This window comes from Carya illinoinensis, chromosome 1, assembly GCF_018687715.1.
Source record: "Carya illinoinensis cultivar Pawnee chromosome 1, C.illinoinensisPawnee_v1, whole genome shotgun sequence".
Taxonomy (NCBI): domain Eukaryota; kingdom Viridiplantae; phylum Streptophyta; class Magnoliopsida; order Fagales; family Juglandaceae; genus Carya; species Carya illinoinensis.
Genome location: NC_056752.1, coordinates 19,426,491 through 19,454,275, shown reverse-complemented (window position 1 = coordinate 19,454,275; position 27,785 = coordinate 19,426,491). Strand labels below are relative to the sequence as shown.

General features: G+C 37.8%; 1 protein-coding gene and 1 long non-coding RNA gene across 2 annotated transcripts; both read right to left on the bottom strand.

The window, feature by feature from the left end:
• Nucleotides 1-1,980: 1,980 nt before the first annotated feature.
• Nucleotides 1,981-26,285, bottom strand: LOC122312766 (protein transport protein SEC23). The gene is made up of 12 exons (XM_043127424.1): nucleotides 25,369-26,285; nucleotides 25,058-25,231; nucleotides 24,115-24,276; nucleotides 13,757-13,899; nucleotides 9,005-9,080; nucleotides 8,743-8,918; nucleotides 8,566-8,647; nucleotides 7,550-7,627; nucleotides 6,714-6,875; nucleotides 6,339-6,602; nucleotides 2,599-2,703; nucleotides 1,981-2,256 (listed from the first exon to the last, which is right to left on the bottom strand). Exons 1-12 carry the CDS (start codon nucleotides 26,095-26,097, stop codon nucleotides 2,116-2,118), a joined length of 2,292 nt encoding a protein of 763 aa, XP_042983358.1. The 5' UTR covers nucleotides 26,098-26,285; the 3' UTR covers nucleotides 1,981-2,115.
• On the bottom strand, nucleotides 11,129-13,750 carry LOC122312774. The gene is made up of 2 exons (XR_006243214.1): nucleotides 13,227-13,750; nucleotides 11,129-13,125 (listed from the first exon to the last, which is right to left on the bottom strand). It is a non-coding gene; the product is annotated as an uncharacterized LOC122312774 (long non-coding RNA).
• Nucleotides 26,286-27,785: the final 1,500 nt, after the last annotated feature.

Sequence of the window (27,785 nt, the reverse complement as noted above, 5' to 3'; positions counted from 1 at the left end):
AAACAAATTTGACTTTACTTTTAGAAATACTATAGCTAAAAATCAATCAGCGTGACTTTGCCTAATCCATTGCAACCAGCTTTTCATCTGTAACAGCTAAATGGGACTTTATTTTTACATTTGCCTATTCCATTGAGAGTGCTCTAAGGTGGGTAAGCAAGAAACTTGCTGGTGGAAGTCAAAACTTTTGTCCAATGGAGGAAGGTTAGTTTTGGTGAAACATGTATTTTCAAGCATGCCCCTTCATATGTTATCTATCCTTAATTCTTCAAGTTTCAAAAGATATGGGAAGATCTTTTCTGATTTCTTTTGGGGTGATAAGGTACGTAAAGCTAATAAAAAATAGGTTTCTTTTTGTGTGTGTGTGTGTGGGGGGAGGGGGGGGGGGGGGGGGGGGGTGGTGAGGGAATGAAAAAGTGGGGTTGAGAAGCTTGTAAGCATATGGAGGACGGTGAAAAGGGTCTTAGGCTTTGCAATATAACAGAAATGATTTTGTGGATAAAGAATTTATTATGAGACGTGTTGCCCAAAAAGCCTTGATTGACAAAGACAAAGTAGGTACCTTGGATGTCGCATGTATCAAATATAAGCCTTATTTGAAGCTTAACATTGATAGTTGTTCATATGGAAATCCTTTTGTGTTGAAGTTGAATTTGCTTCTTTGCTTATTATAGGATGGCTGACTGAAGGTGATGTTTCATTTGGATTATAAGGAGATGTGGGAAGATTGTCGGGTTGAAGTGAGGATCTTTCTTCCAAGTTTAAAGCATGCATACAAAGGAGTGAAGATAGCAAGTTCTCTTGCAAATGACGGAGCTAAAGGTGGGACAAGAGTGTATAATGATATATTTCAGTAAAGGAGATTAAAGGTATGTGTTAACTTTGGACAAGGTAGATTATCTTGTGCTGAATTGTAAGTAGTTTCTTTTGTGTAGTTTTGTTATTGGTGTAAATGAGCAAAATTCAAGAGAGTCGAGAAGTAATCAAACCTTATTTATTTAATTTTATTTAATTACGAGTCAAGTTTGAACTTTTATCAATTTACATTTCATGTTAACAAATGTATTTATTATTCAACCTAGATCAAGTTTATTTACGAGCTACTTAGGGCTGGTTTAATTATTCAAAACCAAACTATCTCATCCCATATAATCATTATAATTTTTCCAAACTCCCACTTAATATGTAATTAATAATTCAACTTTTTCATATCCTAAAACAAAAATTATATTAAAAAATTATATTCTAACGATATTTTATTCAACTTTCAACAAAAAATCTCATCTAATTTTATCTAAACTGCGTAACCAAACGAGGCCTTAATTATCAAAAGAGCTTAAGCAACATGCATAGTATTAACAATATAATTTCCTCTTATATTTTTATTAACTTTAGATATTTCACTATAAAGTTCATGATTAATCAAGCTTAATTTAATCTTGCCTATTTATAATCCTAATTGTTATGTAGCGGTTTTGCTGATTTATCTTCTTTGAATTGATAGCATATTGAGATTTAATTGCATAAGACTTTGGTTTCGAGACTTATCAAACTCCCAAGGACGCTCTGTTAAAGATATTTTCCGTCACAAGTGAGGATTCAATAAAATTAGAATATGATTCTCTTTTTGTTAAAATATATATAAAGGCACCAACACATGCATGCACCAAAAATGTAAAATTAATGTAAATTTATTTTGAAATGAGTATTCTAGCCAACCGACTCTCAAACCATAAACCAATCTAGGTTTGGCTGATGGTGGTCTAAATTAGGGATGTAAAAATCTTTACTCCAGCCAAGAGTCGATCCAAAAACATTCTGAATCAGGGCCCATCCCATGTTTTAAAGCTCTAACCCAGACACCCACAGATAATCACAACCTGTCTGTGCAGGTGGTAACCCAACATTCGGGTAGTAAGTAAAACCCTGAAGTCTCACACAGAGAGAGAGAGAGAGAGAGAGAGAGAGAGAGAGAGATCATTTGCGATTATGAATCCCAACCAACAACAAAACTTAATACTAAAGTCATAGCATCTACTATACATGAGATCAGAGAAGGGGCCAAAAATAGAAAAATTAAAAAAAAAAAAAATTGCAGAAAAGCCCTATTCTACATTATTGAACTGCTAATCTTTGGAGATGATCCAAGAAGACCTCAAAGCTAACATCATCGGTGAATATAACATCCCCTCCCGGTAGGGGAGCATCGGAGTTATATGTAGCTGAAGGGTTCAATTTTGCTAAAAGAAAACGAGCCTGCAAAATCAAGTCATGATTACATTAAGTCACACATGAAAAAGACAATCCCTTTGACCAAAATAAATATACAGGCCCAGCAACTTTTAGCAGTTCTCTAAATTTCCACATTGTTCGCTAGAAGAAAATTCTTCAAAAGAAAACAGTAAGCCGAAAGAAGCAGCCCTATACATTTTAAAAATATTAATTACTAGTTCTTCCTCTAGATTTAAGGTGCAAATCTGAATTGATTACAACTTATCAACGAGGTCAAGGACATCTGAATTGATTACAAATTCCTACAAGTCCAAGACCCATCTTTATTGAACACCTTTGTGTAGTCAAGAAATTAAGAGTATTAACCTGGGAGCCATGCTGATCACAAATGACCAGGCGAGGTACTGGAAACCTTTCTTTAAATATGGCATCTGCCTCATTGCGAGGAGCTTGCAGCAACAGAGCAAATGCCTGCACGCACACAGATTTTGAATGTGATCAAGCCATTAAAACCAGATATAAGAGAGATTACTTTTTTAAACTTGATGCAGATATACATGAAAAAGACTATCATGTTCAGGGCCTTGGCAAAATCAGATTGGGACGAGAGCATATTTCACAACATGAATCCAGGTAAGCCAACTCAAACTATAATGCACATACCAGGACAAAAGATATTATCATTAGCCATAATGACCAAATGCATGAGTTTCAGTCTGCAGACAAAAACAATTGGGCTACCGCGCACCACACCAACCAACCTTGGTCAGTTTCAAGGAAGGTGCTTAGATTTAGAGGCCAGTTAATCTATATTTGTTCCCAACAGCCACACAGAATGACCAAAATCCTCAATTTCTCTCTATTTTCAGAAACACTCACTCTCTGCAGTCAGATTTGACAAGCCTTTTGCCAGTTGCAGTGTCAACCATGTGCCCAACAACACATCCTTTATTAAATTCTTCAATAATTTCGCTAACATGTTGTGACGCAAAGATGTAAAAAAATAGGGCCTTTAGCCAAAGCTCGGCATTAATTTTGCTTTTGATGCTGAAATTACTAGAGTGGCACTTAGGTCACCTTCTCCATCAGCAATCCATTATATGGAAGAAACGCTAGCTTCAGCAAAGCAAATTTTGAAGCTGATGTGATGGTGAACAATCAGAAATGGACAATAATGGCCATCTTAACACTGTCCAGTTGCCGGGGAAGCAGAGTGTTGCTGCTTACCCTCTGCTACAAAACCATCAACCCACATGCAGAAACAAGGTTGAAGCAGCTCAGTAATGGGACGTAATTTCGAGGGATGATGGACAATTCCGAAATCAATGACCTTGGTTCCATCATATACATGTTTAGACATAATATGCAAGCCACCATGCCACAAACAGGCCAATTATGTCTAAACATATACATGCGACTACTTATGCGAGCAAGTGCAATGTACATAGGGCTATAAATAAATAAGGCTACTCAACAAGCCGCTCAAGATTGGCAGGCTCAAACTCAATTCTAACTCAATCAGTTTATTAAAATGAGTTGTTAATGAACACAAAATTATGATCAATTATTAAATAATGAACACAAAATTATGATCAATTATTAAATGATATGCTCGTATAAAACTCAGCCTGATTCGTATAAACTCAAATAACTTCGTATTTATTATTTTTTATAGTATTATCTCTCTATATATAATGAAAATATTTTTAATATTTAAAGAGACTAAGGAAATCTTTCTTTGATAGGTAAGATTAGAAGAAATCACGTTCCTTGTACTAAAGATGTTACTTGAATCCTTATAAATAATATATGTATATACAAACTTAATAAAGATATTAACAGAAACTCAAAATTTGTTTGTTGGAAATTTTTAGATAAAGTTATAAAATACAATATAAATAATCCATTTTATCAAAATGAAGCAGCTTATGAACAAAGTCAAACTAGCTTGAATATTAAATGAACTGTTCATGAACCTAAAATCCAGCTCAAAGAAGAGTTCGAGCTTGACTCGTGTTTGAATAAAGCTTAACCACCCACTACTCAGTTGAACTCAACTCATTTGCACCCCTAAATATATAAATGTCATGGGCACCATACAAATGTGGCACCAAGCTTCAAATATTACCCATGGCATTGTGTTTAAGTTCACATCAAACATAAACTTGAATATTTCAGAATAGAAGAAAAACTGTTAAACTAGAATATACATTTATGCATGTGCATTAAACTATTATATACATTTATGCATGTGCATGTATTTTTATATTAGCTCCTCGTGACAAAGTTCTAGTAGCTTTTCCTGAAGTTTTCCTCTTTCTTTTCGTCCCAGGAATGGTGGAGAATTTCCAAAACAGATTACCTCAGTACCCAAAAGATGACCAACACCAAACCATAAATGCCCCTAAATGATTACCTCAGTTCCCAAAAGATGACGGTGCCTATATATGTGTGTGTATGTTATTTAGTAATATATATTAGTTCCAAGACACAAAAGTGCAAGTAGCTTTTCCAAAAATTTTCATCTTCTTTTCATCCCCCCAACTTGGGCAGATGAAATTTGTTGATCATTCTTGGGTGATCTTCAATGCCTTGTTGGAGAACCTGTTGTTAACTGGGACCAAGAACCTATGACTGAATTTGCTTATAATATCTGTTAATGGTATGAAGGTCACAGCCCCTTCGAGAGTGTGACAGGTTTCCTTCTCAGGATGCCAATCGATTTGGTTCCTCTAACTATTCAGACCCACCCTAGCACTGAAGCTGTTGATTTTTCTGAACATTTTAGTGAGTTAAATGATAATGTGTGCGAAATATTGACATAAGCAACAAGAGCTACAAAGGGATATGCTGATTTTCATATAACAATTGTTGAATTCAAGGAAGGAGGCATGGTCATGGTCCTTTTTTTGTCATGGTTCATATGAGGCCTGAAAGATATCCAAAAGGCGTGAAACAAGAAGCTTCATTCAAATAGTGCAGGCCCTGGAAGAATATAACGAAGATCGGTACCAATATTATGTTCTTGACTTTTCAGAAGATAATTGTTGCTGAACTCCCACCAGCCCCATTTGAAAGATCTTATTGATTGCCAACTCATGACTGCTAAAACAGACAGCTATCAAAGGTCTCATCAAATGGAAGGGCATTCACTTCAGGCTTGAGAATGGATCACTGATAATGAGCTCCAATGCCTCGTTGACCTCTATGAACAATTACATGCATTTATCTTGCTATGATCGAGTTTTCTTAAGCCAGGGAAAGATGGAGACATGTGGCAATAGCCCTATAAAGTCTATAAGATATGTGAAAAAGAATCTTCGAAGCCCCAAATTTTAGTTTGGCATATGTTAGATGATGTGAAGCCTACTTGGAAATTTGCCTGGTATGATTTAAGTCTAACTCACTTTTCTTTATGAGTTTCACTAGTTATTTGCTTAGACATAGGCTTCATAGTTAAACCCAAGGAGTCTTTTAAGTCTTATGATTCTGATTAATGAAGGTAAGGATGCTTAGGTTTACGCTGCGCACAAGACCTTGGTTTTTCAATGAGTGCTACATTGATTTTTATTAATGAAGGTTTTGAACCGCTTCCTAACCCTTTGGGAAGGGGGGTTCTACGAAAGAACAGCCACCTAATCCCTGGTTTTCTTCTTTACTTCATCTCCAAATCTTTTTTTTTTTTTTTTTTTTTTTTTGATATCGGGGAACCTCTCCAAGGCAGGGCCCTTTGGACCCACCCCTGCAGAATAAACCCTGGTCCCGTGCACCGCACCCTCTGAAGTTTCCCTATATGGAACTGGTTAAATTGCTGGCTTTTCACCAGGGGGTGTGGCCCCAAAGGATTGTTTGCACCCATGAGGTGTTGAACCTTGGACCTTGAAGGGAATGAGACCCCAAGACCAAGGCCTTCACCACTAGCCTTCCCTTCCACAATTAGAAATCCTATCTTCCCTAATACTTTCCACCGGTAGCTATCCCAAAACACTACTAAACCAGATGCTGTAGAAAATCCTGCAACCCTGATTTCTTTTCCCAGCCCTTCTACCCTAATAAGAGATGGACAAGAATGCTTGTGCTGCTACCCTATATATATGAACAACTACCTGATGTTCAGGTTGATCATGGTATCCAGCTTTTCGCCACTGAGCAATTGTTGCACCATGAAAAATGACGATAGTGAAATATGAGTCCAAAAGCAGGATCCTGTCAGCTGCAATGGTGGCCACATCAAGAAGGGCTGGTTCTGGGCCTGAATGAAATGAGTAAGAAATCAATGAAGGCTGAATCATCACAACTGAATTGGAAACATTCTCTCGGTTCAGTATCATTCTGAAGTACGCTGTCTCATCAGGGCTGTTGTTAAAAACCTGTAACAAACAGAAGTCACAAGAGTTGTATGACAAGATCGTAGTTAATTATGTTACAACTACAATTTAAGGATGCTAGATAAGATGATAGACAAATAGACTACCATATACCTGAACAAACTGAGAACGTCGCAAATGAAACATGAACTGGGGGAATATTGAAAGTCTTGGAGACAAGCTGAAAGTGGATGGACTATCCTTCTGGTAATCTCCAAGCCGAGAACATAGATGTATTAATGACTTGTCCAACCATCTTATAGGGTCAAACTCAGCCTGAATACCAATTACATCATGTCACTAAATAGGCCATTACTTGTGACCACAAAAATTATAAGTCATGAGAAAGAAAATGAGATGTGCTGAACAAACAAAGGATTGCAACACTGGGTCAAATCTAAACAGGTGACCGTTAGTCTAGTTTATGACGTGTTTTTACAAGTCCAACAAACTGACTTGTAAGAAATGAGATTTTCAATAATCATCTTCAATTTGTCCATTAAATATTCTTCAATTTGTCTTAAAAATAATTCAGTTTGTGTGTCATTCTCTCCAAATTTGCTTCCTTTCTTTTTCTTTTTTCTTTCTTTTTCTTTTTTTTTTTTTTTTTTTTTTGTGGGAGGGGGGGGTTGGGGGATGATATATTTTAAGGTATGAAGGTATGCATTTGATCAGTTTACAAATTGAGAATATTAAGATTGGGCAAAAGAAAATACTGGATTGCTGATAATTTAAGGGAATAAAGCAAGATCTTGCAAGTAGTAATTGGTGCCCCAATCACACGAGAATCATTCTGGATTCAAAATTAGGAATTATTTAATGTTAAAGTAGAAACTTCACATATTTTACGCTATCATTATAATATAGAATAAATGATACCATATTCTTATAATTTTAGGTTAACCATCTCAAATTCAAGTATAAAAGGCCACATAGAAGATGATCATTACCTCAGTTTCCATTTTAAAAGAAACTAGCCGTGCCATGACTACTGCAGCTGCTTCTTGGTCAAATCCAGCGGTCAAGTCCTACATATAGAGTAGAACTATATGCTTTAAACCCAAAAGAACAACCAAAGGTATTCCCCAAAAAATAACTTTGGGAACCCCGCACCCCTGGGGGGGAGGGATGCCATTGTGTGTTGTGCATGATTTGAGGTCCTTATTTGCTTGCTTTAGGTGGTTAGTGAAAGCCATGGGTAAGAAGCCCTAGGGTTGACTCAAGTGGTAAGAACCTTGGTCTTGTAATGGAAAAAGAATAATCATTGGCCAATTTGCACAAACCTCTATCAGGCAGGTTTAAATAAAAAAAGAATATTACTTAATAAATAGAAAACAGATGCAAATGGGTGCATAAAACCAAAGAAAAAATATATTTTTTTAAGTGTTCACTCCTAAGAACTGAAATTTCAACTCTCTAGGGGTTGACTCAAGCGGTAAAGGCCTCGGGCTCAAGGGTATGCTCCCCCCAGGTTTAAGGTTCAATCCCCTTGGGTGCAAACAATTTCTAAGAGTCATTGAACTGGAGGATTTCCTCTTGAATTACCAGAGGTGCACTTGTAGGAAACTCCTTGCCGAGGGCCTATGCACCCCTGGTATTAGTCAGGACACTATTCTCGAACACCCAGTGCCAATCAAAAAGGGCAAAAAAAAAAAAAAAAAGAAAAAAAAAAAAAAAGGAACTGAAATTTCAGACACTGCAATATAATCAATGCCTTATTTTATCTAGGCAACAGATAACACAGATTATGTCTACGACAACAAAATCACGGCTTCTTTCTATTGAGATAAAGAAATACACTATACACCCATATACGTGAAAATCCAATATGTGGTGAAATTATTAACAGCAGATGAAAACTCCTTCAGAAACCATGACCATCCGCCAAAAATATCAATACAAAAAACAAATGGAACAAAGTTAAAAACAAAACAATCAAACAAACAAACAACTAAACAAATTGTACCTGTATGCTTCCAGGCCCAGCAACCCATCTTCTTGAAAGAGTTGTAACACGTAGTCTCATTTGACCACTGTAATGCTGATAGCTGCAGCAAAACATACGCAAGGATTAAGAACATCCCATCAATGCTAGGCACAAAAAGTAATTATTTTATTGAGAGCATAAGCTTAGAGTACATACTAAGTTAAAAATTGGAAGTAAAACTGATTGCTTGTTGATTGAATCGTAGCATCCGGGCTTTCCTTATTTACAATTTCAAAAATAAGACATAAAGATGTAGCTTTGTCAAGGCCACACATCTTCCATGCAGTAGTACTCCCTTGGCCGATGACAGTATCTGAGCACAAAGGACCTTTCTGCAAAAAGTGACCAATAAATAAACATCTGAAATGCAACTCTTGGAAAGAGAAACCACCCCACTGAAAAGCTCTTCGAATTATACCTTTTCAAGAGATGCACAGGGGCCAATAATGCCCTGAACTTTGATATCTTTTGAGCAGTTTATCTCAAAAATACCACTGCAAACAATATAAAGTGAAAGATAACAACTAGGACGGCCCTGCGCTCCAGATAATCATATTGAGCAAGCAAATGCAAATTAATATGATAATATTGCACCCTTATTCAAATAAATATTGTATTACATTTCACTGGAGTGTCAACATCATATACGATGAAGACTCCAGGAGATACTAATTCCCATCCCTGATACAAATTGGTATCACCAATGTAAGATTGAAATCTTCAGCCCACTACACACTTATTACAAGATCAAAAATATTCATACAGCATATCAAGTCTCAACATGGTCTCACATATTATATTGGTCACACACTTTTGGCAGTACTAGAACAAACTGAAGATATAAAAAAAATATACTTTCAACAAATTTCTTCTTGCAAAAAAGGTACAAGAAAAGGAAAAAATTGATGTGAAAATAATTTCAGACTATATAGTACATGCTGATAAAAACAAAATGAGGCGGTCAAAAATACATATGTTCAATACTTTCTTTTTTCTTTTGAAAACTATATGTACAATATTTATTTATTTATTTTTTGTAAGTATGAAAGACAATTTTATTCATCAAATGAAATAGGCAAAACCCATGTACACAGGACGTATACACAAAATAAAACACCTAAATACATTCTATAAAGTAGAAAGCAAGAACAAAAAATAATGAGCTGAAGCTCCACTAATCACTATAGCAGAAAACCATTGCAATTCTTGTACACAGAAATTCCGAATTTCCTCCAAGGTGCGCTCCTTATCATTAAAAAAACGCCCGTTCCTTTCCCACCAAATACACCACATAAGACACAAAGGCATCTTCCACACAGCAGCCACTTGAGAGCAACTCCGTAGCCCATTCCAACATGCAATCAGATCTACAACTCTCAAAGGCATCACCCAAGCCAACCCAACTCTACAAAAAACTCCATCCCACAAAGCCTTTGCTACCTCGCAGTGCAAAAGTAGATGATCCACAGATTCCCCATGCTTCTTACGCAACACACCACTCCATAACAATAAAGCCACGCTTCCTCAAGTTATCGATCGTCAAAATGTTCCCAAGTGATGCTGTCCATATAAAAAAAAGAAAAAAAATACAACTTTGGAAGGCACATGAGACCTCCAAATACACTTCCAAGGTAAAGGAGGACTATGTTGAACAGTCAACAGCTTCTAATACGACCAAACCGAAAACTTATTATTTCCAATTGGCTTCCACAACATTCTATCCCTCTCATTACCCCCAATACCCAGGGAATATAAAACACTGAAACATCATCAAGTTCCCAATCCTGTACAGCTCTAATAAAACAAACATCCCATTGCAAGGATCCATTAGAACGGACTAACAAATCAGAAACAGATGCATGCCTATTGAAAATAGCCGGGAACACCCTATAAAGAGCCCGGTCACCACACCAATCATCAAACCAAAAATAAATCCTTGAACCCTCTCCAACAGCATAGTTAACATGATTAACAAAGCTCTCCCACCCCTTTCCAATAAACTTTCAAAGACTCACACCATAAGCCCCCCTAGGCTCTCCTTAGAACACCAACCCCCAATCACTCCAATATTTCCAATCTATAAGCTCCCTCCACAACAACCCCGCTTCCGATTGATACCTCCAAAGCCACTTCCCCAATAAAGCCTTGTTGAAAATTCTCAAATTACAGACCCCCAGACCTCAATTAGAAATAGTAGAACAAACTCTATTCCAACTAACAAGATCAAATTTAGTCTCCTCCCCCATTCCACCCCAAAAAAATGCACGACATAACTTCTCAATCCAGTTTGTCACCCTTGCAAGCAATGGAAATAAAGATAGGTAATAATAAGTTGGGAGGTTGGAAAATGCACTTTTAATTAAAGTAATTATAAACCCTTTTGATAAGTACAGCTGCTTCCAACCCGCCAACCTCTTCTCAATCTTTTCAACCACCCAATCCCAAATAGCCTTAGCCTTGGAGGATGCCCCCAACGGAAGGCCTACATACTTCAATGGTAAAGAAGCAACTTTATAGCCCAAAAGACTCACCAAACAAATTATATTCTACACCTCCCCCACCAGAACCACCTCAAACTTACCCAAATTCACCTTAACGCCCAAAACAGCTTCAAAACATAGTAACACAGCCCTTAGGGCTTGAATCTGCCCACGATCAGCATCACAAAAAATAAGTGACATCTACAAAGAGAAGATGAGAAAGTGTGATAGATCCATTGTTAGCATTTCCCACCAAAAAACCAGAGAGAACCCCCCCCCCCCCCCCCCCCCCACACAACAAAAACAAAACAAAAAAAACTGGTAATAACAGCAACCCACCATACCAATGCCTCCACGATAATAATAAAGAGGAAAGGGAACAACAGGTCCACCTGTCTCAAACCGCAAGGGCTATGGAAAAAACCACAAGGATTTCTATTAACTAACAATGAAAACTGAGCAATAGAGACACAATGCCTAATCCACGCACACCACCTCTCCCCGAAACCACATCTCCCAAGCATATAGAAAAGGAACTCCCAATTGACATGATCATACGCCTTTTTCATATCAAGCTCACAAAGAACTCCAGAATATAATTATAATAAAATTAAAAATAAAGAACCTCCAGAAAAGAATCAAGTATTTGTCTACCCTGAGCAAAAGCATTTTGGAACTTAGAGATAATTTGTTCCATTATCGTACTCATATGATTAGCAAACACCTTCGAAATTATCTTGTAGACCCCACTTACAAGACTGAGAGGACGAAAATCCATCAACTCTGTAGCCCCATATTTCTTAGGAATGAGAGCAATAAATGTGACATTAAGAGATTTTTCAAACTTATGAAAGGAAAAGAATTCTTGAAAACCCGCATCACATCTTCTTTCACAACATCCCAACAAGCTTGAAAAAAAGGTCATTGAAAAACCATCCAAGCCAGGAGCTTTACCTTCCCTCCTTGGTATCATAATGAACGGAGCATTTTAATCTTCTTAACTCCCTTTCCTTCTTGGAAGCTGACTTCAAAGCCAAGGAACGACCAACTTCCATTCCAACAAGAAGAGCCTTTGATTGCTCTTCAAAACCATCACAAGATATCCCCACATAGGCCTGTAATTCTTCAACCTTTTTTAAAACCCAATCCGAGGTCATTCTAGTTGAAGATCGAGGCAGAAGAGTCTATAAGGGAGTCGGGCTACCCACATTTTCATCAAAACATTCCCCCTCAAATAAAACCAACTATAAATTGGGCTCAACCAAGTCCCCTCCAGGTAATACATCCTATTGCAAGTCTCCAAAAATAGCCAAACCCAAGCTATCATCCAGCTCATGTTGCAAAAAAACATCAACTGGAAAACAGGCTTAAGCAACATGGGTACCAAATCCAACAGATGCACACCCTTAGCCAAAGAAGCTAGAGACACAAACGGATTAAACTCCCCACCATTCATCACCTCCATTTCAACGTTCCGTAACACAAATTCACCCTCTTCCACTTCCAACGACAACTTCATTTCCGACACACCACCAGGGGAGTCGCCAGAGACCATCAGAGCAAGTATCGGCACCAGAGTGGTAGAAGAGGAGGCCAAAATTGATATTCCTAAGACAACAGCACAACTCTTAACCCTACACACCCGTTTCGGGCTTTTAACCAAAAGCCCGACCCATCCACTTTATTTTTACCCTTCAAATCTTGAGCCTTCTTACAAACCACACTAGAGGCTGGCCCATGTTACTTACCCAAAAGGCCCTTCTTTAAGCCATCAAAGCCCAACAAGCCCAGTCCCACCGCTACCCAATTCAACATAAAGTCCACTTTTTCCTTCATGTCCAATAATGCATCCTACATGGCCATCAATGAGAACTCCTCTCCAGCCCTAAAGAGCCATCCGTGGGAGACATACCATCACATTTCAGAATGTGAAATGACTGCTACTGCGACTGCAATACCAACTGCACAACCTTCCCACCAGCCACCCAATTAGCCTCCCTTCTGCCCTCCATACTTGGCAGCAGCTTCTTCAAAACCTCTGCAAAAGACCCCTTTTGTCCTGCAGAAACATGAGAAGCAAAAACAAGCTTATCAGGTACTCTGTTATTTATGCCCGAAAAAGAGGAGAACAAAACAGCCTCTCTCAACGATTCTACAAACCTCCTCCACCCCTCGCCCTTCAACCCTTCTGGAATAGCGATGAAACCATGCCTCTTTTCTTGTCCAAACTCCAACAATGTCAAGAACCTACCGAATCTATTATTTCATCTTTGGACCACCAGCACTTGGTTCCCCTTTCTACGAGTTTTATAAAACTCAGAGGAACCAACAAATGCTCCGCAAGCTCCCACCGCAGATGCCAACCAGTCCATAGCACCGACATCACTGGAAATAAATATAGTGACCCTGTGACTGCTCTCAGTAATCCTCCACCACTGGTCATTTTCACATTTAAACTCAAGAGAGTTTTTGGTCAATAAGAAGCTACTGACATGATCCCATTGAAAGCAGAACTAGAAAACAGCTGTACAATCTTTATTGCAATAACCAAACTCAAACACTGACCAAAGAAGTTTATGAATCTAAGTTTTACCAACTATATACATCTTAAGACTCAAAACAATAATTGCAATTTGTCATTTCACCTAGTAATATTTAAATGACAAAAAATGAATTAAATGAACCCTTACTTCGATGATAAACCAAGATCATAGTCACCCGCCTGGAGAACACGTTTGAGTGAATCTTTAAATACTGAATGGCCAAAACTTTCTGCAAGCACAACCAGTCCTCCAGTTCTTTCAACTGCAATTTTAAGCTCAGCAACTCCCACCTGAAAGGAACAATGTCGCAATAATGGAAAACTGATATACTTGCAAGGTAGGAAAAACAAGTGGGAAGGCTCATCTCTGCTTCCGGTTAATCAACAAATAAAGTCCATCTAACCTTTCATTTCAATGCAGGGTAAAAATTTCTCCAAAATGTACATACAAGGTTGGCGTGTGCAAATCATCATGTTAAAATCCAGATCTAGTATTCATGACATCTAAAAAATTTATGGGTCATTTACTGAGGTACAAAGACCGCATGCAGAAGCTCTTTGGAAGAATACTAGTAAAGGGTAGGGGAAAGTTTTCCAACTAAATCAGATTTGAAGTGGGAGATGGACCCAGGATTAGATCCAAGCATGATTTGTGGTGTAGAGATAATGTCCTAGAGGAAGTTTTCCCAGCCGTGTATAGGTTTGCTTGTGTTAAGGATGTTTCTGTGGCAAATAACTGGATCTGTTGAGTAATATTATCCAGTCGAACGTTAACTTCATTCAAACAGGACAAGATTGAGAGATTGATGCTTTTAGTGAGTTTTTTAATATGTCATAGTCCACTAGAATGAGAAGACGAGGTCAAGAAAAGAACTTTTAGGCCGGTGTGATGACCCGCTTTTGAGTGTATTTTCGCTGAAATAATTGTTTTTATTTTAATTAATATATTAGTTTAATTATTTTAATTTAATTGCGTTTTAAAATTGGTTTTTAATTTATTTGACGTTGTGTTTTATTTCTTTTAGATGTTTTGTGGTTTTTAATCCCTTTTCGGCGGTTTGTTTTGTTTTCCCGGAGTGAGGATTGGACCTCATTTCTTTTTACATCTTTTTCCTTTTTCTCTTTTTTCCTTTTTTCTTTTTCCCTTCTTTTCTTTTTCCTTTCTTTTTCTTTTTTCTTCTTTTCTTTTTTTTTCTCCTCTCCCCTGCGTCGACCCCCCCCCCGAGCTCTCTCTCTTCTCTCTCCTCACCCACGGCCGGACTCCTCTCACCATCGACCCAGCGCCGTCCGGCCACCGTGGGCGACACCACCCCCACCATCCTCTTCGTCTCCCTCCGGAGCACCACCCCTCCGAACCTCAGCCCCATCCGGCCGGCCGTTTGGCTAGAAAACGCCTAACAAAGCCGCACGGTTTTTCCTCCGTTCCGCCGCCGTCGCTCCACCTCCGGCCACCATTTCTTCACCACTTTATCACCGGTCCCTTGCCGTCCTAACCCACCCATTTCCGGCCTCCAACGACCACCGGAACAGCTCCTACGAGCTAGCTTTCCTTTTTGGGAAATCCGGCCTATTTCCGGCGATTCCGCCGCCACCCACGGCCAACCACCACTTCCAATAGCTTCACAACCATCCCTAGACCATTCCCTATCAATTTCGTGTCCTAGTTTGTCCCCGTTCAAAAGTGGGTTTTTCACAACCCACGGCCACAGTGAATTTTCACTATGACGTTGCTTTTCCGGCGCCGTTTGCAACGCCGCGTGTTTTCTAAAATTGTCATATAGCGCTGTAAGTATTTTCCAAACCCTATTTTCAGATTTAAATATATATTGCACTTTCAATTATTTAATTTGCTGGTTGGTTGATTCCGGACTGAGTCCGAGGAGTTCGGGGGTCAGATGGATGGAGGACGGAGTTGCTTGATTTATTGTTTTATGATTGGTTGTTTGTTTTGTGCGTTGATAATTGCATTTGCATGGGGCATGCACGTGTATTTTATTTTATTTGAGAAATCTTGTTTTGTTGGCGTGAATGGATTTTCGGGTGCGTGTGTCTCATGAGCCCAAGCCGGGATGGGTTATTATCTCGGTGGAGCTCCTCTGGTCACTCGGGAGTGGATAATACTGAGTGACGTCCCCTGAGTTGTCGCTGGGCGACGACGGGAGCGGGGCTAGAGGATGGCCCGGCCAGGTACGCGCGGGGCGCGAGTCTGGGCATCGCTCTACTCACCGACTCCGTGGCCTTCGCTGGCGAGGGCTAGAGGATGGCTTGGCCAGGTACGCGCAGGGCGCGAGTCTGGGCATCACTCGTTTAGGTGTCACATGCGCGGTCCTTACCTGCGGTGTGGCACATAGCCAGGGTGTGCGGATGATCCCTAGGAGAGATCATGGTGCATGCATAACCGGTGTGTTTTTATGGTTTTCGGATGCGGGCCATTTTCTGGGAAAATGGCGAGTTTTGGTTTTGAGGCTTTTGATCCATTTTCTGGGAAAATGGTGGTTTAGGCCATTATCTGGGATAATGGCGAGACGTGGTTTTTAAGCATATGTTTTTATTGGGCCAAATGGGTTTTTGGCGTGCGTGGTAAAAATGTGGTTTTGCGAGGCATGTGCATTTGTTTTTCTTGCATCCATATTGTTTGAGTTCTATGTGTTTTTATCTGGTGGTGTTTGGGTTTACTTACCTGCGGTACCATTTTTGGTTCCGTAGCTTTTGGTGCAGAGTTCGAGGAGGAGGAGGAGGAGGCTGAGCCCGAGGATGCGGCTCCGCCGGGTTGCTGATGTTATGCTTTGTATTTGATATTTTATTATATGCGTGTTTTGTAATATTTTATTTATGTACGTTTTAAACAGCTTGTATTACGTTGAGAACAATTCTGGTACTTAGTTATGACTTTTGTTATCCGCTGCGTGTTATTCCGTGCACATTTGTTGCTTCTGCACACACTTGGCACCGTCGATGGGATGGTGACCCGGGTTGTCACCATCCGGACGTCTCGATTTCCCCGTGTTCGGGCGTGGGGATTTGGGGGCGTCACAGCCGGTCCAAGAGAGGGTTGTTCAATGTTCAACTCTTCCAACAACATTATCAACTGTTGTGTTAATAACCCATTTCCATCAAAGAGCATCCGGTAGACAAAGATTCCGTCGAGGGTAGCTATTTTGCTTCAACAACTTGTGACCAACCGGCTCGATTCCTCTTGGATTGGTCACACATTCTGTTTTAAGCCTGAAGCTCTAAATCTCATCTTTAAAATTAGCGGACAATTTTAAATTGGGAAAGTATTTTAAAATTTTCCTATTAGTCTGGTTGAGGCTAGGGCTGCGGAGATCAAGGAGTTCCAACCCATTAGTCCTATAAATGGGGTATACAAGATTATTTATAAGGTACTTGCAAATCGCCTTAGTGAAGTAGTGGGAAAGATAATCTCAAAACCCCAAAACGCTTTTGTAAAAGAGAGAAAAATTTTAGATGCGGTTCTCATTGCGAAAGAATGTCTGGATAGTAATTTGAAAGCTGGCAAGGCAGGAATTATCTGTAAGTTAGACATGGAGAAGGCATATGACCATGTTAACTGGGATTTCCTTATCGACCTTTTGAGGAGGTGTGGCTTTGGAGAGAAATGGCGATCTTGGATCTGTTGGTGTAAATCTACAGTGAAATTCTCAATTCTAATAAATGGAAGTCCAACAGGTTTTTCAATAGCACACGAGATCTAGGACAAGGAGATCCGTTGTCTCGTTTACTCTTTGTTATTGTGATTGAGGCTTTGAGTGACCTCAACCCTGGTTGCCAATGGACGGGTGACTGGTTACTCGATTGGATCCCCAAGAGGGGGTTTAATTAATATTTCTCATTTATTGTTTGCAAATGACACTCTAATCTTTTGTAGGCTAACCATAATCCGGTTCGAGTATTGAAGGCTCTCCTACTTTGTTTTGAAGCAACTTCGGAGTTGAAAGTGAACTTGGACAAATTAAAGATGGTGCCTATTGGAGAGGTACAGCACCTCAAATAGTTGGCTAATACTCTGGGTGTAAAATTGCCTCGCTCCCTATGTCATATCTTGGCCTACCATTGGGGGCTGCCTCGAAAACAGCTTTTGTGTGGGATACAATGATTGAGAGAGTAGAGTGTCGTTTAACAGGCTGGAAGAGAATGTACCTATCAAAAGGAGGTAGGATTACTGTAACAACCCACTAGAAATTCATTGTTGGAATTTCTATTGACTTTAGGAATTTCGTGAAAACCCCATTAGTTTTCACGAATTGACCAATCACACAGGTTTTAGTCTGCCAACATAATCAGTGTTATCAGTCACTGTGGTACCAGAAATGTGATTTTAATTATTTGAGGTAACTAAAAGTGTCAAAATATGTTATGATCTGCGCCACTAGACTCAGTTAATTATTTAGGATTTTATGGCGTAATAATCTATTTTCATAATTTCGGACGAAACGCCTATTCGAAACTGTGAAATTATTTTTAGGGGCACTTCGGAGTTGAGTTTTGGTAAACGATTTTAACTGTAGGTTAATATGAATATTTAGGATTTTTCAATACTATGTTTAATATGCATTTTTTTGAAGTGAATATTAACCTCAATAAGTGTTCTAAGTGCAGTATTTTCAAAATCCCAATTTGGAATGTCCAAATTAGGTTAGAGAAGTTTTATTTAAACACTTGGCAAGATCTTAGACACACAGTATGAATAGTATTAGACACTTGGCACAAAAATGAACCATTAGATGGATTTGAGAAGGAAATCAAGGTGTGAGATCATGCCACCTAAGTAAAAAAAAAAAAAATCATCTGATAAACCAAATTGTGCCAGACCAAAGAGGATTTCAACTCTAGCGAGACCCTAAATGGTTGGAATCCAATTGAAATCCCAAAAGTTTGGTTGAAAACCGACGCCCTAAAGTTGGCCTCCAAACCCTTTTTGATCCAATTTCTAGCATTGTGTTTAATCACCTCATTAAATCACTTCCACATACTATTAACTTATCAAATCCTTGTTATGACATCATTATCCAACCTTAAAAATTTAATTGGGTCAAGAAAAATTGGATTTGGGTTTGATAGCATCTCAAATCCTAACCAAACTTACTTTAAACCCCAAATTGAAGTCCACTTGGTTGAGACCCACCAAAACCTCGAATTTGGCCACCTTGGCAAAACTTCTTGAAGAACTTTCCTCCCCCACATGGCATATCATCCACTACCCTTGGCTGCACCCAATAGTGCCCTAATGTGAAGAAGAAATCCACCTCATCAACCTCCATACCTTACAGCTTCTGCAAGTAGTCCTTTGTCCCTCGCTATTCTCAACTTTATGTCACATAGTCACCTCCAATCAAGAGTCATTCAAGCTCATATCTCCCCCCTCCATAAGTCTAAAGTCATGCAAGACACATTTCTTTCCCTTTCATCACTTCTTAACCCCATTCTTAGAGAGACCCAAAAGAGCTCTCTCGGGCAGATTTCTGAGTCTTTCTAAGTCTTTTTGAGTGGAGATTTCCGACCCTTTGTAAGTATTTTCGCACAATGACTTTTCATAAAAGTTGTTCGTTTTTTAATCTAGTTTCCTTGGATATCTTATTTGTCTCATTTAGTGGTCATTTACTAATCTCATTTAGTGGTCATTTAATTAGTAAAAAGTATTTTTAACAATGGAAATGTCATTTTGGATGTAAAACTGGAGAGTATGTAATGCTTTAAAATTTTTGACCAAACTAATAGACATATCTTGATCCGAAAATTTTATGGAGTGTTGTTAGCATGTATTTATGAATGTTCATTGAGGTTTTATTTCATGTCTAAAGCTTTTGATAATAGATTTCCTCAGATCTACACACTTGAAAACTGGAAGTGGAAAAACAGTTTTTGTTTTTAGAAAATTTAAATATTTCATGGTTTAATCCTACTCCAAAGGATTTGATATTTTTATGTGATAATTCTAAGCTTCTTATATACATGTTAGGATGTTATTTTGAAAATATTTATTATTAGTTTTAAAGATATGATTTTTTTATGCAAGAGGATTTCAGTTAGGACTAAGATTTGATATTTTTGGGTTAGATCCATGTTTTATTGAGTTTTAGGCATGTGATTTTAAGTTTGATAGTATGATCTTCTTTAGGACATATTTTTAAACCATGTGATGTTTTAGTTTGAAGATCTCAATCTTTTTAAGCCATGGATCAAGAGATTGATCAAAACTAGTTAAGAAAAAAAATTTTGTTTTTAGACTAAGTGTAAAACCAAAAACTCAAGTATTATTTTGTTATTTTGGTGAATTTAGTTTGATGATTTAAAGCATGGTTGATCTTAAGATGATATTATGAATATGTTAGAAGTAAGATTTGATTTTTTGAAGTTCTTGGAGATGTTTTGATTTTGGGTCAAAACTTGTGATTCAAGGGTTTGGATCTTTTTATAAAAAGTTTGGTGTTGATTATTAGCTTTTTTTATATGGATGTTTTAAGTATAGTTTTAAACTTAGAACAGGAAGATCTTTGTTACAAAATTTTGGTTTAAACATGAGTTCCAAAATTGGAAGGAATTGCAATAAAAATCAAAAGAAATGATCTATAGATATTTCGGTTATAGTGTGTTTTCCATAGTTGCGATTTGTTTTAAATTTTTCTGAGTTAATATTTAAGTTTAGGACAAAATTTATATGAGAAATGTAAATTTTGGAAGTTTTTGGAGTTAGGATGTGAAATCCTTAAGTTAGAGATAAATGGTCATTTTCTCACATGTAGAGGATAAAATGGTAATTTTACTCTAAGTTAACTTGTTTCTATGCTTCTAATTGTTAGTAATTAAATGTCTAATTTTTTAGAATTACTATTTTCAGTTTCTCGTGTTCTGCGCTTTATTCTAATAGAATGCGACGATCGAGGTAAATTAGCTTCTAACTTACCATCAGTTTACTGTGCATGTGTGACGGGTAAGGAAACTACAATTTATGTATGTATGTTATCATATACACCAAGCCAAGCAATGTCATGCCACGTCATTACATGTTTATCTGTCATGATTTATTCTATCAGGAATGCTTATCCGTTACACAATCTATTCGGTCACATATTGTTATATATTACAAATGTGTCATATTACGTTATGCCACCTGTTATATGTATGTCATGTCACGTAATATTCACTATTACATGTATGTCATATCATATAATATTCACTGTTACATGTTATGTCATGCTATGAAATGTTTCTATCTCAAGTAAGTTATGTCTCTCAAGTTATGTTCAAGTCATGTTATGTGACATCAGTACTTCTGTTCTTTCGTATTCCAGTCACATTTCATCTTGAATACAATTGCGTATTTTGAGAATAATTAAGTTTCAATTATCAGTTAATTTGTACTACGGTCAAGGATGATACACGCTGCCTAGTATTGCGGTCAAGGTTATGCGATGCCGAGTACTAAGGTGGAGTATAATCTAACGTACTACAAATAGTTAAATCAGTTAAGTTATGTTACGGTCAAGGATGATACGCGCTACCTAGTACTACGGTCAAGGCTATGCGTTGCCGAGTCCTACAGTGATCGAGTATAATTTACAATTATGTTAAGTTATGTTACGGTTAAAGATAATACGTAGTGCCTGGTACTGCGGTCAAAGCTATGCAATGCCAAGTACTACGGTGGAGGAGTATAATCTGTCGTACTACAAAAGGATGATACGCGCTAACTGTACTGCGGTCAAGACTATGGGCTGCCGAGTACTACACTGAAGAAGTATAATCTGTCATTATATTATGTTATGTTCACGTTCACGTTAAGTTTCAAATTCATGTTCATATCATGTTATGTTCACGTTTATGTTATTTTCAAACTCACGTTCATGTTATATTCAAACTCACGTTCATGTTATGTTAGGTTCATGTTCACGTTATGTTTTAAGTTCACGTTCATGTCATGTTATGTTCACGTACATGTTATGTTCAAGGTCAGGTTCATGTTATGTTATGTTCATGTTCATATTATATCTCAAGTTCACGTTTATGTTATATTATGATCAGGTTTATGTTAAGTTCAAGTTCATATTTATATTATGTATATTCACGTTCATGCTCTGTTTTAAGTCCATATAAAATATTTCAAGTTCACGTTCATGTTACGTTGTTAGTCAATATTATGTTTTAAGTTCAAGTTCATGTCATGTCAAGTCAAATTCAATTCATGTGTCAATTCAGGTTATGTCAGTTATTTCATGCTATCTGTCAAGTTATGTTATGCTTACTTAAAACTTTAGTTATGCATTCATACTTTTACTACTATGCATGCATCATTAACCTATGTGAGAATTTCCTATTAACTTACTGAGATCGTGCTACCATTCCCCCCGAATAGTAGAAGATGTGTCAGAATCAGAGCAGGAAGCGGACACTAGTAGACTGGAGGAGGTTGACTAGACGCTGCAGACCCGACACGAAGCTTATAGCTTCCATAGTTAATTTTTGGACAGTATTTTGGCCTCATTAGTCGAGTTACACGAGTTATTCAATAAACTTCCTCAATAGTGTATTTTGGTAATGTAAATATGGAGTCTGGTTTTCCATATTTTTTAAATTATAGTCTTCTGAGACTAGTACTGAAATCGTTGATGTTTATTTTGTTAAGTATACTTAGATTACAATTTAACTATTGGGGATATTATAAGTTTGGTGCATAATATTGCTTAAAAAAAATTATCAACTGCGAATATTGCATAAAGCTAAATGCATGTTAGGAATATTACATTTTATATGCCATGAACAGGGATAGGTAACCATGTGTTGCATGTCCCGACACTTCAGATGTCTGTTCAATCCCAAACAGAAACTGGGGGCATCACAATTACCCTGATAAAAAGTACATTATCTAACCTACTGACCTATTTATTGTCCTTGTTCCCTATTTCTACAAGTGTGGCACTCTGTATTGAGAAACTACAGTGGGATTTCTTGTAGGGTGGAATAGGTGAGGAACTTAAATTCCACCTAGTCAGGTGAGAGAAGGTTTGTAGTACTCTCTCTAATAGTGGTTTGAGCATTAGAAATTTGAAAATCTTTAATCAGGCGTTACTTGGAAAATGGCTATGAAGATTTCATAAAAAACCAAAAACCCTGTGGAAGGTGGTGATTGAGAGCAAATATGGTAGTTTATGGGGGGATGATGTACCAATGAAGTGAGGGGTTTATGGAGTGAGGTTGTGGAAACATATAAGAGGTTGGGGGGTCTTCTCTCAGCACTCAATATTTTGACTAGGAGATGGGACTAGGATCAAATTCTAGTATGATTCTTGGTGTGGTAATGATGCTCTAAAGGAACTATTTCCTGAACTCTTCAGGGTCGCAGATGCTAAGGATGCTTCAGTGGAGAATGTCATGGTAATAGCAGGGGAAAACATCCAGTGGAACATTAATTTTAGCCCGGCGGCAAATGATTGGGAAATGGACAGCTATGAAGCCTTTTTCAGTGTTTTGTACTCTCAAACCGAACAACTAGCATGCCTACTTATTGTGGTGGATACCTACAGGTAAAGGTGTGTTCTTGGTTCACTCGTTCTATAAGTCCCTTTCACATGAACTCCCTGTTCAGTTTCATTGAAAAAAAATTTGGAGACATAAGGCGCCTCTGAAAGCAGCATTTTTTGTGTGGACTGCTTCCTCGAGTAAGATCCTCACAAGAGATAATTTGAGGAAACGAAGGGTGATCATCGTAGATTGGTGTTGCATGAGTAAGAATGAGAGTGAATCGGTGGACCATCTTCTACTACATTGTGACATGGCTAGAGGGTTATGAAACGAGGTATTTAGTAGACTAGACTTGAGTTGGGTTATGTCTGAGACAATAGTGGCCGTTTTGGCTAGCTAGACAGATCTAAGAGGCAATCAACAGATCAAGGCTGTATGAAAGATGATTCCTATATGTATCATGTGGTGTTTGTGGCAGAAGCATAATGATCGGACTTTTGAGGACAAAGACAGATCGAGGGAGGAACTTATAGCTTTCTTTTTTAGAACTTTTTGTACTTGGGCCACAACTGTTATTTGTAATGGCCAAGATTTCCATGATTTCTTTGTATCTATGCTCCTTACGTAGTTAGTGCATTTTTTGTACTTCACATGGCTTTGCCCATTCTTTAATTAATACACTTTGATTACGTATCAAAAATTAAGCATAGGACCATCCACAATGTCACCAAAAGATTATGCCCTCTTCATCTTCCTCATCTACCACTTATCAAAAAAAAATTCTTCATCTACCTCATACAAATTAAAGGACTTGTACTCATCAAAAACAAATTAAAGGACTTGGGTACTTGGATTGTGGCTTTCAGCCTGATTAATACAGATGCCTCAATATGTAGTGTGTGAATGGAGCAGATGTGAAAGTTAAGTAAAGGACTTGGGTACTTGGATTGTGGCTTTCACCCTGATTAATACAGATGCCTCAATATGTAGTGTGTGAATGGAGCAGATGTGAAAGTTAAGTATTACCTGGTCGAGTGCACATGCAAAAAGATCAAGCACATGTCCTTGATGTACAAGCTGCTTTGAAAGTCCCTCATAAAACTTCGTAGCTTTGTGATAAAGTGGAGCAGAATCTTTATCCAGGTCCTTATGAGAACGAATTGGTTCTGACAAATTTTTTGACACTATCTGCAAAAGTTTCATAATGCATAGCTCAGCAGAACTTCCAAATTCCCATATACTAACCAAAAACCACTAAAAACCAAAGATTAATAACAAAAAAAGAACAAAAGCAGAGAGATAAAATGCAAGTATTTCATATGCAGATATCCTTAATCAACTAGCACATGAAAGCAAGGAGACATCCACTGTTCGAAAGCACAAAAAGAAAATAGCAATTCCCATGTTAGTTATAGACAACACTTCTGTGGTGCAAAGCTTACTGCTTAGCATTTGCCAGTTTAAGTAACCACAAGAGGCCAAGAGGGTAACAACTGATGCAGCAAGCTTTTCTTTTCTTTTCTTTTCTTTTCTTTTCTTTTCTTTTTCTTTCCAAACATTAAATAGACCTACTCTCCCACGCCCTCCCTCACTGTCCACTAGATTTTACGACACTCAACTTTCTGTCCTACATTCGAGAAAGGACAAGAAAAGCTTGATTCTTACTTTCCCTCATTCTAAACACTCATCAATGATACCAGGAAATGATTGAAATAATTAGCAGATCCCCTTCAACAACCTAATTATAAATCTTCTAAAAGTCTATGAAATAACAGAGGGTGCCCATAAACTCTGAGGTAGCCTAATTGGGGTGCAGGAACATGATGGACAGTCAGGGAGGGCGTGGGAATATGATATCAATGAATTTGGACTAAACCGGCTGAACTCAACTGAATAGGCTTAGCTCAAAAAACTAAAATATGATTCACATTATGCACGAAAAAGAACAAAAGAAACCATCCATCCTTACAGAACCAGGGCCTTCCGTTGAAGGCCCGCCAATAAACGCCATAATTCTAGCCCCAGAACCAGGAACACAGGCTCCCAACAAACTCGCCGCAATACTCAATGCCGTGCTGGTGCACCTAGTAGCCCGAAGATCCGCCGGCACAGGCCAAGGATCCTTCTGTAGCTCCTCCAAAACCTATTCAATTAAGCCCAACAAGAGAAGAAATGAATAATATACAAGTAAATAAGGAAGCAGGGATACTTATCAAATAATAATAATAATAATAAGGAAGCAGGGAATAAAAAACAAGAGTTGATAATTATGCTTCGTACCGAGTTCAGGGTGAACTCGCACTCAGACTTAGGTAACAGAAAACGCGAAATGCTCTCAGAGGAAAGCCCATCCCTAGCACCAGCAATGACACCGGTGGCCGGCTTGGGCTTCTTGGTAAAAAAGCTCATTTGATCAAGAAGCTGGTTCTTGGACACGTCCTTGGACCCCTTGAACACATACGTCCTGGGGATCTGCCCGAATCCTAACTCGTGGACGTGCACGAAAGTACCAAACGTGATCAGCCCAACCAGCGAATTATCAGGCAATAAATCTACAGCCTGGGATAGCGAGGACTTGAGGAAAGCCATCTCCTCCTCAATCATACACGTGTCGACTACGAACATGAACACAGGCGGGGAAGGAGGCACATGCGAGGAGGGAGTTTGGTCGTACTCGATGGTGGTGTATTGGGGAAAGAGCTCGGCAGGGAGATTGTCGTCGGAGATGGAGGAGTAGTTAGGGGGGAAGTGGTTGCGCTGAAAGCACAAGGGGCAGATCCAGATCTTGGCGGCGAAATCGACGATGGAGAAGGGGTTAAGAACGGAGCGGCAGGTGCGGCAGCGTAGTGCGGAATAGGGAAGTACTGGCATGTTTTGGAAGGGCTTGATCGGAGTGAAGATGGCCGAAATTGGGATCACGCAGTTGCTGGCTTCTTGCTTCGTGCCCGGGATCACGTTCCACGGCATTCGGACGCCGTCTTGCGCTTCCAATTCGACGAACTCCGCCATTTGGATTCTAGTTGATTCCGCGGCAGAGATTGGCTGGACTAGGAGATACGTGTATCTTTTTTCTATCGGGCTCGCACAAAGTTACTGTTGATTTTCTTCCCACATACCATACCAGGTCTAGAAGAGAGTTCAGTGTACGGTCTCGTGGACCAGCTCTCATTTTCCGGGATGGCCAAAGCAATAATATATCTTTTATACAATATATATATATATATATAAGTGTAATATCTTATCTATATATATGTAGGAAAATATTAAGCTCACAAATACCGAAATCATCTACCGAAAATTTTTTTTTTTTCATTTTTTATTTTCTCTTAGTGATTAAGTAAAAATTTTTAAATGAATATGTAATTTTTTTATTTTAAAACTTTTCTGTAATTTTAAAAGTTTTATTTTAAAACTTTTGCAGTGATCTATAAAACTTTTCTGTAAAAAACTTACGTGGACGTAGCAATGTCCATATATGTAAAGGAAAAAGTTACTTTGTCCATTCAATTGTGTCGTTTAAGTATACCGCTCATTATGTTTTTATGTTTTCATTTTTGAAGTATTAATATATTTTTTAAAAATATTTATATATATTTAAAAAATATAAAAAATAAAAAGATATAATTGTAGGACGGCATGGTAGCTCGGTCCATATGTAAAAAATATAATGCTTCTGAAATTATTTATAAATGATTTTTTATTTAATTATATGATCTATATGTACTCAAACATGTTGTTATGTTAATGCAACGAATCTAAAAACTGGGCATAAGATTTTGTAATATTTTGGCAACGACCTGCCATAAATAATAGTTGTGGCCTCTGTTTTGTTACTGCCCGACCACTTGATAATCGTGGCCTCTATTAGTTTAAGAGCATTTAAAGCAAATTAAAAGCATGTGGACAGGCTAACATGAGTCTTATAACAAATTAAGAGCATTTAAAGCAAGCTAGGGAGCAACAAATGACGATGTCAATTGCCATGAAATTATTATATATGGAGTAGCACTTTGATCGATCGTGTAGGGAAAACATGATCGTCAAAGTTTAATTTTTCTGTTAGGAAAATTAAATATCAAATTAGCTTAATTAATGTAATCAATGTGTATATATTAATTGATGATGTGTTAGCTTTCACATCAATAATATATATACTTAGTGTGCTACTAACAAATAATTATACTTTTTTTAAATGTATCATATATTATATATATATATTTAGTGTGCAATTATGATGTTATTTTTTATATATATAACATTGATATTTTGGATTGGCATGGAAATACAATGATTATATATCAAGCTAGCTACCATATAATATATTGCAACATTAATACAATAATGAACAATATTATATATATATATATATATAATATTATGCCTACTTCTTCAAATCGAAGTCAACAAAAGCTAATAAATCCAACCTTTTTTTTATAGCCATCCAATCACTCCATTCTGCCATACGGTCCCAAAACCATTTGGGACCCCATGCATCTAAATCAGTCCTACCCATATATATAGAGGGAAGGTACGTATCAATCGATTGATCTAATTGTCTTTAATTAAGCCTCTAATTTCAAGCTATTGTGACCCCACATGGCCAGTGACTTTTGTTATTAGGTTAGTACCAACATCTCTCTTTTTAGTGCACTTATTTTATAAATAAAATAATTTATGTTCTACTTAACTAAGCACAA